Source organism: Emydura macquarii, unplaced genomic scaffold (genome assembly GCF_026122565.2).
Source record: "Emydura macquarii macquarii isolate MOO-44397 ecotype Brisbane River unplaced genomic scaffold, CSIRO-AGI_Emac_v2 contig_1348, whole genome shotgun sequence".
Taxonomy (NCBI): Eukaryota; Metazoa; Chordata; order Testudines; family Chelidae; genus Emydura; species Emydura macquarii.
Window position 1 is genome coordinate 22,032,307 of NW_027131485.1, and position 14,870 is coordinate 22,047,176.

The 14,870-nt window shown below is 41.4% G+C and overlaps 1 protein-coding gene across 6 annotated transcripts in view; it reads right to left on the reverse strand.

Moving 5' to 3' along the window:
- Positions 1-14,870, reverse strand: part of SNX29 (sorting nexin 29) — a 446,224-nt gene that overhangs the window by 334,631 nt on the left and 96,723 nt on the right. For all 6 annotated transcript variants that reach the window (XM_067551359.1, XM_067551357.1, XM_067551362.1 and 3 more), the window contains one exon: positions 6,973-7,055. In XM_067551359.1, the coding sequence (XP_067407460.1) occupies positions 6,973-7,055 (83 nt within the window). The remainder of the gene's footprint in view (positions 1-6,972; positions 7,056-14,870) is intronic.

Here is a 14,870-nt window from a genome sequence, read left to right on the forward strand (position 1 = left end):
GGGATCAAAAATGGTATTACTCATCTCGTTGCTGACGCCCAACTGACTATCAACCTCACTCTGGTTTAAGATGCCCAATATTACACCATGGTATTACAGAGCCCTACCGACAAGCATAGTATCTGTAACAAATCTTACTAAAATAGTAAATTGCCCAAAATGAAGCAAGTTCAACCACAAAACCAACAGTTGAATGAAAAGGAGAGTCCAGACCACAATTCTTTCAAAATGGTTAAAGTGGCCAAGAAGTTAATCAAACCTCAGTGGACCTCAGAAAATGTGTTTCTTAAGAAGATATCCAGACCAGAGCATACATTGAGTAAAACATTTCCCACCTTCACAATTCCCCTCTCCAACTCAAGTTGGGAAGATTTTTTTTTGAGTCAGGAGATATTGCTGAAGATCTTCACAGATATATTGCTGTACTTTTATTACCATACTAGGTGTTTGTTTCAGGCATTGTTTCTCCTGAAACAACTTTAAAGGTTGGTTGTTGAAAACAGTTTTGGGTAACATGGTTTTACTGGCTACTGTGGATTGGAAAAAACTCTTTTGACCAGGAGATCAACAAAAATGAAAATCAGAGCAAGAAAGGTCAGCTTTCTCTGCATTGACAGCAATGAAGCTGTGTCAATTAACACTAGCAGAGAACATGGACCAATTTTTACGTATGTTGTGGTTCAAGCCCATATTTAAAAGTGCTTTAAAATAGGTCAAGGAGTTGAGAACAGTGTAAGTACTTCTTTGCCAAAGTTTTAACATGTCATTGTTGGCATACTGGTTCTAGTGAATGCCTTTCAAAAAAAACCCTATCAATTGTGGGATCAAAGGATAGATGAGATAAACTCAGTGCCAGAATGCTGCTTAGCATCTACAAGGTCAAACATCTCTTCTGCATGATGGTATAGCTGCAAGAGATTACAGCAGCAATCCTTGATGCTAGCAAACAGAACTATGATCAAGTCACTTGGGAACCAGGGCATATTTCTGTCCCCATGATTTGCATTATATGAATTAACCCTTCATACTTCTGTTTTTTTTTTTTTTTGGTCATTTACTATTGCAGCTGCAAGTTACTACCCCCCATAGCAATTATTTTTCTTAAAAAGGATTTAAGACCTCTCCTGACCTGTACCCCGGAGCTCTCAGCCTCACAATATTCCTCAGTGTTACTATGACAAGGACTAGGTAGTATGTGATCAGCATTAGCAGTGACAAAAACTACTTTTTTTTTCTGTTCCCACACACATGCTCCACCTTTACGAAATTATTTCTAAACACATCATAAGTATTTTGGCAAGCTTTATAGTTATAGAGTTTAAGGCAAGAAGAGACCATCAGATCATCTAGTCTGACCCCCATATGACACCTACACCACTCAGAACCCAAACACTAAACCCAACAACCAAAATTAGACCAGGTGTTACTGCCTTCAGCAGACTAAATTATTACGTGCCAGAGGCAAAGAAAAGGAAGAATTGGGGTGTAGCAAGTCCTCTACAATGGCAGGGAACTGATTAAGTGAGATATACTCAGATAATCCTGGAATGTGACCTGTACTCCATGCTGCAGAGTAAGGCAAAAAAAAGCTCAAAAAACCAAAAACCAAAGTCACTGCCAATTTGACCTTGGGAAAAATTCTCTCTCAACATCACCTATGATAGTCATCTAGCCCCTGAGCATGTGAGCAAGAACCAGCCAACTAAGCACAGAAGAGAGGGAGAATGCTCAGTGCCACCTGAGAGCACTGGCCTATCCTGTCCAGTGTTCCATCTCTGGCTGTGGCCATCTCTGATGCTTAAGAGAAAGGAGACCAAAAAACCCAGAATAGGTTGGGTGTGGGAGAGGAGAGGAAATTCATTCTTGACTCCCACAGATGACTGGCTGAAACCCTGAAGCCTGAGCTTCAGGGCCCGCTATTCTGTAGCCAAGTTACTTCACACATATCATAATTTAATGCTAGTGTCACTACAATATTTTCCTTAATGGTCCACATTATGGTCACAAACACTAGGAACGTGGTCTAACTTATCAGAAGGACAACCAAAAAAACTAGAAAGGAGAAAAGGAAGTTACTCACCTTGTGCAGAAACAATGGTTCTTCGAGATGTCTCCCTTTATGAGTGCTACTTGAATGTGTCTCTATTCCTGCACTTCTGATTGCAGATCTTTGGTAGCAGTGTCTGTTCAGCCCACACATATTATTTTCCTCCCTTGTGCTGTGCCTTGAGGCTAATTAGCACTGCAAGGACAAAACACCCTTATCTCCTTCTCTATTGCAAAGGCTCTGTTGAGAACTCCAAAGTAGAGGAGAGGAGGATGAGTTGTAGAGCACCCATAGGGTGCATTACACAAGATGAGTAACTTCCTCTTCTTCTTTGAATAGTGTCCCTATGGATGCTCTACTGTAGGTGACTCCCGAGCAGCATCCCCAATAGAAGGTGGAGCTTTGGAGTCGAGTCTGTTATGGATGATAACACTGTAGAGCCTGTGGCAGGCGGCTGGCTTCCTTCTAGTGGGTCTCGTGCTTCACGGCTTGTAGTGGGCCAGGGAGTCGCCCATCACCCTGTCTTCCCTGGGGAGGAGGGTAGGGACCTGGGGCCACCCGCTCCACTGGGTCCCAGCCCAGGGCCCTATGAGTAGCAGCTGGGAGCTGTTGGCACTGTATTTGCAGCTGCAGTCTTTTCCCCCTGGGCTACTTTTCCTCCCCCCTCAGTCCTTCTGGCCTCTCAGGCCCTGTTTCCTTATTGCCCCAAGGTGGGCTTCCTGACCCAGGCCCCTGTGCCTGGGGAAAGGTTTCAGTGTGGCCAGGGGCAGGTTCCCCCCTCTCCTGGGCTCAGTACCTCTCTTGGGACTCCTCCACTCTTCCACACCTCCGCTATACTCCGTTCCGCTCCTCGTAGCACAGTACACCTACTTCCTCCAGCATGTGCTCTGTCTCTCTGGAGCAGTGGGCTTTTATAAGGCAGCTGGCTGGGCCTTAATTGGCCTCAGCTGCTCCTGATTGCCGTCTACTGACTCTGGGTAGGCTGCAGGGAATAAAGCCCTGATCATTCTGCGGCTTACATACCTCCCTTCGTGGACTCTCCTGCTGCCCTCTGCCCTTGCTATATCACAAGCTGAAGACTGCATTGGAAACAGAGTGCTAATTGCTCCATCTCTAGCCAGGGGCGATTGAGAAGGAATTGAGGGTGGCTCGCCCATGCAACGCTAATGAGCCTTGAGACACAACATGAGGGAGGGAAAGAGCATGCATGGGCCGAACGGACACTGCTATCAAAGATCTCCAATCAGCACAGGGACGCAGACAAAACTCAAGTGGAGAACTCACAGGGACACTATTGGAAGAAGAAATGTATGCTAAGAGGTTACTAGAACTCAAAGCATGGTCCATAGCTAACTGGTTGATTCACACAACACCTTAAATGCACAACCCATCTCCAGCTTTACCAAACTTTATAGAAGCACAATCTATTAATCACACACATGGATATTGAGAATTACAATTATTTTAATAATATTTTTTCTGACTCACTTCCCTGAAATAATTACAGGAAAATACTTTTGAAACAGGAGGTTCTTATAATATTTCAGTCAATAACGACAACACAAACAGATTTTATTCGTAGACTGTTTAATAACCAAAGGATTTTCCATTTCATTCGATCATTTTTCAAGTAATGCCTGGCTTAGAATGAATATAATTGTACATTTAGCTGTTTTCCAGTAAGGTCAGACTTTGATATCTGCAAAACACCATGCCACAATATTGATTTAAAGAACTTCACTACAAGATCAATTAAATTCTTACATTCATTAAGAAAGTCAGGAAAAAAGAGTCAAAATGTAAGGATTCAAGCTGTGTATGACAATGGAAAATACTTCCATATTTAAAGTACTTAAAAGAGCACTAAAAAGGCTTTTACAGCCTGTCAAGTATATTTTTCCCCTCCTACTTTAGTTCTCCAATAAAAAAGTTTCAATTAAAATAGCCAAACCTTTTTTTCCCCCCAGTCTTATACTACACTGCAAAGGAATCCAATTTTCAGTTCCATACAGCAGCGGTTCTCAACCAGGGGTCTGCGGCTTCCCCAGATGGTTTCAGAGGGTCTGTGAACCCCAGGACATCGAGCCCATGGGTGGAGTTTGGGGGAGGCATGAGGGCACTGCGCCCCCAAACTGAAGTGCTGTAAAAAGTGCAGGGAAGCTCTGGGGCAACTCCAAATCCACAAGTCAGAGGCAAGAAGCCAGAGCCAGGCAGTGAGGGACAGCTGCTGCTCTGGTTGGGGCCATGGAGTGGTCAGCCATAGCACTCCCGTCTCTTCCCGCTGCTCTGGTGCCCGGAGCACTGGCTGCTCTTCAGCTCCCAGTCCCCTTTGCTCACGCAGATGGTAAGAGCTGCCCAGGCAGGGGGACCCAGCTCTGGGGCTGACAGAGCCCTTGGGAAGCAGTGACCACAGGGAGGGCACACAACTCCCAGCTACCCCCTCCCTGCACCCTTAGCTATCCCCACACCTGCACACAGCCTTAGATACCCCCTGCTTGCTCTGAGTCCCTAACTGCACCCTGCCTGCATCCTGAGCTACCCCCGTCTCTGCACACAGCCCCTAGCTACACCTCTCTCTACACCCTGACCAATGTTCAAATTTTTCAGCTGAGCCCCCATTTGAGTTATAATTGTTGGTTGTGCCAACCCATCCCAGACAGGCTAGGTGGCCCACTGAGCTGAGTCAGGGGGTGGACGTAGCCCTCCCTCCCCGGGCCCTGCCATGCAGAACTGGCCCAAATCCTATCAGGCCCTGCCCCACCCCCAAACAGAAGTCAAACTATGCCTTTGCCTGAGGCTCCCCACCATCCGCGGCTGAAGCCGAGACATGCCCTGCATTTTTATAGCAGGTTGAGGGGGCCTCAAAAAGGAAAAGGTTGAGAACCTGCATCACACAGGGCATTCAAAAAAACCCAAACAAATCTCAGCTTCTCAAATGTCCCTTTATAGAATAATATGATCTACATGTTACAAATGGGAAAAGCTTCACAATCCATCTTCATGAGTAATTTAAAGATATAAACATAGTGATCTAGTAGAGGATGAAACTACTTTACCCTTTGTCTCATTCCAACAAAAGTGTAGCCTTCTAGACACATTTCCATTTTACCTTACTATTAAACCTTTCATCAAAGCCACACACACTAATGCACTCCTGAGCTTAATTCCTTTTAATGCAAGTTATATCTAGTACTGGCACTCTCACACATTTTTAATTGATTATAAAGGGATAAATGCTAACTCCATGCTCTATCCAGTGCCAAATAGACCGAAGACCTTTGTGTTTTACTAGAGGAAGGATGACTGGATACAAAAATAACACCATGTTTAAAAACACCCTTATCTCCTCATTAGCCAAAATTTGCTTAAATCAAAATAAAACTGGTTCTTACTGGACACCTGTAACATCAAAGGTAATACGCTTACAAACATGTTAGCTTGCTGGAGATGAAACCTGCCCCATTCTAATTAAAATAGAATTCTTATTATATGCACCAATTGGAGACTGCAAAGTTCATAAAACAGAAAAAATCTGTAATACTGAATATCTCAAAATTACAGTAGGCATGATGTATATGAGGCAGTATGATGCACTGCATCACTGTCTTGTCCTTCAAAGTGACTTCCAATGCACTGAAGGCATCAAAATGTGAAAGGATGTCAACTTGTTCTTTACTAACATCATTTTTATTATGCGATCTTTTCCCCCTCATCAGGAAAATGGATCATATAACTGGTCATTCATAAGATTGATGTTTGTAACATTGATGTTCAACTGTATCACATATTTTTTGGTCTTACCAAAAAAATATTCCCTAGTTTGGCAACTATTTAAGTATATAAATAGTCTTCAGCATAGTAGTATGAGCACTTCCCCAAATATCTGAAATAGAAAACACTCACTCTCTACTCCCAAGTTGAAGCAGTAGCAATCTATTCAATCGTGTCTCTTTACAACCTTTCCTCCTTCAACATAAAGGTCACAAGTTCACATAAACATACCTCAAAAGTGTGCCATCACTTTACATATAAATATCATCCTAAAACTTTATAGAAACCTTGCCACTTCTCTACTTGAAAAGTGAAAGACAAAATTTGTATCTATATTCCTAATGGAGAAAAATTGTCGTGTCAAGGAGAGGTCACCTAGACCTATTCTTTTAGTGAGGATGCCTTGCATCATCTCCCAGATTGGGAGAAACCACTTACGGATTTCTTCCTCATTATTAATTACTGTTAGAGTTTAGGAGCCCGCATAATGAACCTGGACTGTATTGTACCAGGCACTGTATAAATATAACAAAGACTGTCCCTGACAAAAATAATCAAATGCATCAAGCCCTGTACTTTTGCTCTGAACTTGCAGCTGAAGCACTCGCAAAGGTCCTCTATAAAATTTTTTTTTAGATGTACCAATTTGTTTTTCATTTTCTACAGCACAAAGTCACAAATAAGCATTTAAAAAAAAAAAGCAAAAGGATTTTCAAATATTAGTTAACTCATCTGTAGAAAGGGTGACCACGTTAGACAGAGATGTAATTGACTGTCTATGAGGACTATGTCTTGCTGTAAGTCTAAACATGACCTAGCACACTTTTGGCACTATTGTAATATAAATAATAATGAAACAAAGAGACACCTGATCTTGGGCTTTGTGGAGTGTGGACTTCACCAACTTTGCAAAACATAAAAACTTTAGTTGTCTAAAATACTCAACCCGTTATAACAGCTCCCATCTTTCCACGTTATTAGACAAAACATTTTATACTAATGCATGGGCTTTTTTTCCCCAAAAATGTCTTCTATGATGTCTCGTTATCAATGTATTCTTCACTAATGGACAGCAATCTTTTTGTCAATAATAATGGAATGGTATATACTATGTGCGTTCCCAGTATAGATTTTTCTCCTCATTTTCTCCTTACCTTCTGTTGTTTGACCTTCTCTTTTCAGCATCTGGACAGCTCCTACATACTTTTTCAGTTGTACTTTTAGCACTTCATTCTCCCTGCAGGTAAAACAGTAAGAGAAAAATATTAGTACATTATGAAAATATAAGAGGAGATAACCCATCTCACGTCAGAAACAAACAATAAAAAGCAACCTTCATACAGTAACCTGTAAAGAAAAATGCCACAGAGGTAATATCTAACATATGTCAGCAACACTGCAACAGGGAAACTAATTTTCCACTGAGATAGACACTGAGCATGTAAGCAGGAACCAGCCAGGCAAGCAGCAAGAGAGAGAATGCTTGGCATCAATTCATAGTACTGGCCCACTCTGTCCAGTATCCCATCTCCAGCGATGTCCATCTATGCTACTTCAGAGGAAGGAGAAAAACAAAAACAAACCACCAATACACAAGCCAGAACATATTCTAGTGGGCCGAGGCAAATCCCTTTCTTACCCCTTCAGGTCACTAGCTGAAGCCCTGAAACATGAGTTTTTAGGAATGTTCAACATAAACCAGAAGGGACTCCTCAGAGCTGCTAAGCTCTGCCTCCCTGCCATCACAAGCAACCCCATCATACAGTACCATTCATAAATTAGTACAGTATGTTCTTAATACGAATTAAGTTGTACCCCACCACAACTCCTATTGGGAGGCTGTTTCAGAACTTTCTTCTGATTTCCAGCTCGAATTTGTCCATGGTCAGTTTATACTCATTTGTTCTTGTGGCAACATCATCCTTTAACTTAAATAGCTCTTTCCCCTCCCTGATGTTTACCCCGATATGTCTCAGTGATCCTTTTGCTCATCTAAACAAGCCAAGTTCTTTAGTCACATATCTAGTAAAATAGGCCTTCCAGTCCCCTGATCATCTTCATAGCTCTTCTCTGCACCTGTTCCGATTTAAATTAATCTTTCTTGAACATGGGTGAGCAGAATTGTACACAGTATTCCAAATGAGGTCTTACCAGTGCTTTGTACAAAGGTATTAATATTGGAAATGCCTCACATGACACATCCTACAACTGACTGCCTTTGCCTTTTTTTGCAGTAGCATCACATTTGTGGCTCATAGTTATCCTGTGATCCAGTGTTTCTCAACGACCGGTCCATGGACCGACACCTGTCCCTGAGATCTCCCTGACACAGTATAGGATGCCTGAGATCACCCTGACACAGTATAGGAAGCCGGTCTCTGGTATCAAAAAGGTTGAGAAACACTGCTAGTGTGATTAACCCACACACCTAGGTCCCTCTACTCCTTTCTTGCTTCCAAATGATGAACACCAGTTTAGAGCAGAAAGTCTTATTATTAAAACTTAAGGGCATAACCTTGCATTTAGCACTATTTAATTGCATCCCATTTCTGTTAATCCAGTCTTCAAGGTCATCCTGTTCTTCTTGTAAAATATTCTGATCTCCTGCTGTATTGATGATTCCTCCCAACTTTGTATCAGCAAATTTCTTTAGCACATTCCTACTTTTTGTGCCAAGCTCATTAATAAAAATATTAAATAAGATGTGCCCCTAAACCAATCCTAGGAGAACTCCACTAGAAATCTCCCTCAAGTCCAAAAGTTCACCTGTTAGCATATCCTAATGTCTTCATCCTTTTAAGCAAGTTCCTGATTATTCTTGAATTGCTGCTGGGATTTTAATATTTATTTTCATCTGCAATATGTTCTTTTCTTTGCCTGTAATGCATTGTGGTCCAGTACTTCTCATGACTGCTAGTGAAGTATTTTTACTTTATTTTCAAAGCAGTACTGTTATCAAAGGCTAAAACTCCCTCGTCAAAAAAGTCTGTAATAGCTTGATTTGCCTTGGGGAAAACTTCTACAGGAAAAAGCTAACTATATCATTTAATTATAAAACCTTGTGAAGTTACAATATTGTCTATGCCAGTGAAATTAGCTTTAAAAAGGGCATGTTTTGATAAAAGGTTAATAACCACTGAATTGGTTGAAATATAAAATGTTCACATTTGTTAAAACTTTAAAATATATTTTTTGTTGTAGAATACCGTTGCAAAACTATTGACAACCACTTCCTACTACTTGAATCAATATGAGACTGAATATTAGGCTAACAAAAATCGCCCTGCTGTTAGAGATGTATAAAAGATGTCAATTTTTATAATGAAATGTAAGTTTATGCTGTATTTATCTAATCAGAGAGAGTTTGGAAAACAAATTTGTTTTGTCAGAACTATGTAATATTTACTACACAAAAATGGGAAATTATGTGTAATTTTGAAAAGAACCCTCTCTCCCCCAAAAAATTAGCCACCTGGCTAGTCTGTTTATATGTCACATACTCAAATAAAAGATTGTATCAGGATGCATGAGAATGGGGCGGGGGAGGGGGGGTGAATTAGATTGCATAAGCAATCCTTAGACTTATCATTTCCTAACTTTTTTGAACAATTGCCTTTTTTACCTTAGCATTTTTTTTAACATAACTTTTTTGGGTGTAATTTCCTGGGGGTTTTAAAAAAACAAACTGAAAAAACAGAATGTCTATTATGTAGCACCATATTGACATCTTGATGGGTCATCAGCAGGGTTGTAACCTTTAGATCCACAGCACAGACCTCTGGCACTTGAGCTAACAGAGTAACTGATAGCAACAGTAGGATGTCATCCCCTGTGGGCCAGCCACTAGATAGAGTTGAGAGGCACATTTTACTAGTGGGTTTCACAACTATTTACTGACTGCAGAGGAATAGTAATACTTAGGAATCTTGGGTTCTAGTCCAGGTTCTGGAGGGGAGCATGCTTTAGTGGGAACAGACTGTTCTGCCCCTATTCGCTCCACCCACCTGACACATCTGTTCCTGTCTTCTCCAGCCTGTCCTTATTCCAGTCCTATTTCTTGCCCCTTGCCCACCCCAAACCTCAGTCTTCCTCCCAGTTTCTTTGTCTAGCCAAACTGTCCCTTCCCCACACTCCCTAGGTCCTTTTTTGCTCCCTGTCTCCTCCCTCCCAGTTCCAATCAGGGTTCCCTCAAGCCTGATCTATCACCACTCAAGTCAATGGAAAGACAACTTCAGCGAATGTTAAATCAGGCTCCAAAGTTTTTATATGCTTTGAGATCCATGGATGAAAAGAGCTATACAAATTCACATATCACAGGGTGCTGTGTTAGAATTTTGATCACTGCTGCTGGTGCTATAAAATATATGCCCAGGAAAAATAAGTAATATTAGGCCAACTGATTTATAAAGAGGCACATTAGAAAATGAGATGTGAACTGGACTATGGCAACTTGCTTTGAAATTGCCTTAATTAGGAAATCTTAAGTGATTTACCACCTTCCTGAAGTGAATGTGTACTTCGTGTCTTTTTTGAGCCCTTTGATGCAATAATACAATTTTAACATTTTAAATGGTATTAGTTGTCTCAATATATAGAGATTTCCTGTCCATCTTCCCAAACTGAAAAATGCCCCTTTAAGATTCTAGTGTTTATCGTGTTTTGAAAATATTTTGATGTTTAACCCTCCTCATTTGAAACTGAATAGTTATATAGATAGAAATATGTCTGCAGTGTTAATGATAAATGTTTCTTCCCGGATGTGGTATAAAATATAATATTTCCCATGAATGAGTTACTTAATCCTGTTATCATTTAGTAGACGGAAATTAAACAGTATCTGTGTTTTCTAATTTTAAATCTCATCTCTCCCCTTTCCAGCTGAGGAAAAAAGACTTGTTTTTGTAGTTTACATACATAAGAAATTTAAAATATCCTAAAACGCATAACACCTTCAAGAACTTTATTAAAATGTAATAGTTAAGTAATGAATAGTTCCTTTCCCATGGGATTTAGCAAACTTCTATTAAGGGACTGAATTAAACTGAGGTTACATTGACCAGAAATCTGACTTGACACTGCTGTGTTGCCTTTAAATACAGAATATAGCAGCAGCCTAATTGCCAAATAAATTCCTCAGAGTTCTGATCTCTTTAATGTTCTATATTGTCATTTTTATATAGTAATCATTTCTTAAGATAGTCCCAAGGGAAAACCCTTCCCTTTATTTTAATAGTGTCTGTTTAAACTACTGAAGCAGAAGTATGGATTGCTTGATGGCAGCACAATTGTGACAAAATAAGTATGACTTTCTCAATATTTTTATTAGGTTGTGTCAGTAACTTGAGCCTACATTTAAAAATTCTTGTTACTATTCTAGGTTGAACTTCATTGGGTATCTAGCAGAATAGTTCCATTTACTTTCAGACTCAAATGTGCTATATGATGCTGCAATTTTTGGATTGCAGAATGATTGGAAATTGAAAGCCTTCCTCCAGAAAAGTTGAACCAGAAATGAACCTCTGTTGAGTCCAGATTAATGGTGAGAAAGTAAGAACCCTCTTACTTTTGCTGTGAAGACTTAAGTCTGCTTGCTGTGTGGTAAAGGATTAAGTGTAATTGCCGCCTCCTAATTTCATGTTATCCACAATATTTAAAATAAACCAAGTGATATGTTCCTGTCCAGCTTTCATAGCTCTATATAGACTCAAAGAGTGTTAAAGTTTCCAATTAATCATATTTCCATTGGCATTGCATAATTAGATTGAAATTAGATATTTTTAAAAAGTTTAATTTAGTATTACATTCTCCACTTTATACCCCCTTTCTTCATCCTGCATAACAAATAATTAAACGTCATTTAGTATTGAAACTCTGTTGATGGTATCTTTCAGTGCCATAGTGCTATTATCTAGAAAGCAACCTGAGACCCTTTTTGTTTTGTTTTAGGTAAAGCGGAAGAGGGTCTTAAGGGGCAGCAGTCCTAAAGGAGATACCCTACTATGAGGGACCTGAGAGAGCCATCAACTGTGACTAGTTATAGCTCTTCACAGTTTTTCAATAGCATATGTGGCATGCTCATAGTGGACTTCACATTTTGGTCATATGTACTGTGATAGGGCAAAGACAGAAAGCAGCAGAAAAGTAGTGGATGGGAGATATGTGAGCACCAGAATGCTCCGAGCCTTGTTCCCTGCTGACTAACTCAGAGCCACTGGGGGCAATTAGGAGCAGCTGAGGCTGAATAAGGACCAGCCAGGGGCTCCATAAAAGCCCTCTGCTCCAAACAGTCAGGGCACGAACTGGAGGGAGTATGAGTGCCGAGCCGAGCCGAGCAGTATTAGGAGTGCTGAGCTGTGCAGAGGAACGGACTGGAGAGCAGAGTTCTGGTGTGGAGCGGCCAGGAGGAAGGTACCGGCTCAAGAAGCCAAAAGGACTGAAGGAGGGGGAAAATTAGCCCAGGGGAAGTGTGCGCGGCTTGGAAACGCAGTACCAGCAGCACATAGCTGCTTCTCAAAGGGCCCCTGGGCTGGGACCCGGAGGAGCGGGTGGGCCCGGGTCCCTACACCCTCCCCTGGGCAGACGGGGTGACGGGCAACTTCCCGGCCCACTACAAACAAGTGAGACTCACTAAGGGGAAGCCGGCCATCTGCCACAGTACATAGTTGAACCCTAACAGGGAATGTGGAATTGTGTTGTAAATAAGTTCCCATAAACTGAGTCCTACATTTCCATCTTGTTAATCTACAATACCCAAAGTTCCTGAAGCCATATTGGAGGGAGGTCCTTTCCCTTTTTTTGGGCATTGCTATTTGGACTCCCTCTTCCTTCTGAGGCATTGCATACTTTCCTTCCTAACCAGTTTAGCTGCCAAATGTACAATTTAACATCTTTCCATCAAGGGAGAATGTGCCTCCAAGGCCTTTCCACCTGTTATATTAGTTTCAGATAAGTAATCTTTCAAAACAATTGAATCTGAATCTTCATTTCTAATTTTCTGTCACAGACCCAGTCTCCCTCATATCGCCAATTATTACAACCAATAAGAACTGTGACATACAAACAGCTATGAGGAAGGGTGACAGTTGGTTGAGATACCTCTAATCACACAATTGTCATACTTAAAAGGAACCCGAGTTGTTAGCCTGGGCTTTTACATATTGTCCTAACATTTAGATAAAAAAATTATTAATAACTTGGATTAATTACAAGATTCCAATGAGTTTTACATATGTAAAAAGTTTGAAGAGTTTGTTATTCCATTATTGAGATCACTTAAGAGGAAAAGTGATCATTCAGGGTGATTGGGGGAGGTCCTAGACAATTGGAAAAAGGCAAATATAGTGCCTATATTCAAAAAAAGGAAGGAGGAGGATTTGAGGAACTACAGACCAGTCAGCCTCACCTCAGTCCCTGGAAAAATCATGGAGCAGGTCCTCAAGGAATCCATTTTGAGAGAGGAAGTGATCTGGATCAGTCAGAATAGATTCACCAAGGGCAAGTCATGCCTAACCAACCTGTTAGCCTTCTACGATGAGATGAGTGGCTCTGTGGATGTGGGGAAAGCAGTGGACATATATCTTGACTTTAGCAAAGCTTTTGATACAGTCTCCCACAGTATTCTGCTCAGCAAGTTAAAGAAGTGTGAGTTGGATGAATGGACCATAAGGTGAATAGAAAGCTGGCTAGAGCATTGGGCTCAACGAGTAGTGATCAACGGCTCAATTGTATAGTTGGCAGCTGGTAACAAGAGGAGTGCCCCAGGAGTCAGTCCTGGGGACAGTTTTGTTCAACATCTTCATCAATGATCTAGAGGATGGGGTAGATTGCACCCTCAGCAAGTTTGCAGATGACACTAACTTCAGGGGAGCGGAACATACGCTGAAGGGAAAGGATAGGATATAGAGTGACCTAGACATTTTGGAGGATTGGGCCAAAAGAAATCTGATGAGGTTCAACAAGAACAAGTGCAGAGTCCTGCACTTAGGATGGAAGAATCCCATGCCCCGCTACAGACTGGGGACCGACTGGCTAGGCAGCAGTTCTGCAGAACAGGACCTGGGGGATACAGTGGACAAGAAGCTGGATATGAGTCAACAGTGTGCCCTTACTGCCAAGAAGGCTAACAGCATATTGGACTGCATTAGTGGAAGCATTGCCAGCAGATCGAGGGAAGTGATTATTCCCCTCTATTTGGCATTGGTGAGGCCACATTTGGAGTACTGGGTCCTGTTTTGGGCCCTCCACTACAGAAAGCATGTGAACAAATTGGAGAGGGCAATGAAAATGATTAGGGGGTTGGAGCACATGACTTATGAGGAGAGGCTGAGGGACTAGGCTTGTTTAGTCTGCAGAAAAGAAAAGTGAGGAGGGATTAGATAGCAGCCTTCAACTATCTGAAAGGGAAGTTTCAGGGAGGATGGAGCTAGGCTGTTCTCACTGGTGACAGATGCCAAACAAGGAGCAATGGTCTCAAGTGGCAGTGGAGGAGGTCTAGGTTGGATATTAGGGTGGTGAAGCACTGGAATGGATTACCTAAGGAGGTGGTGGAATGTATATCCTTAGAGGTTTTTAAGGTCCGGTTGACAAAGCCCTGGCTGGGATGATTTAGTTGGAGTTGGTCCTGCTTTGAGCAGGTGGTTGGGCCTAGATGACCTCCTGAGGTCCCATCCAACCATAATATGAAGATTTTAATTTTAGTTCAAACCAGTTAACTTATAAATTCTCATAAAATCCTTCTGTATTAAAAGAATAAATGATGTAATTTTGCTGCATATACATTATATTCTTCATACAGGAAAAAAAGGTTGAAACCCTGCCTTAAGTAAAAAAATCTCAATTAACCCAAGCTTAACTGTGGAACTGTGACTAGTGCCTCCAAAATTTGTGATTAGGTAACACCTGAAGCCCACCTGAAGGTTAGAATCACGGCCTTTCCCCAGGAAATATCATGTAGTAGTTACTATCTACATCACATGTCAGGGCTTGTCTATACTTAACTCCGAGATTCGGCGGCAGTCGACCGGAGTTATACAAGCTACACAAAAAACTTCTG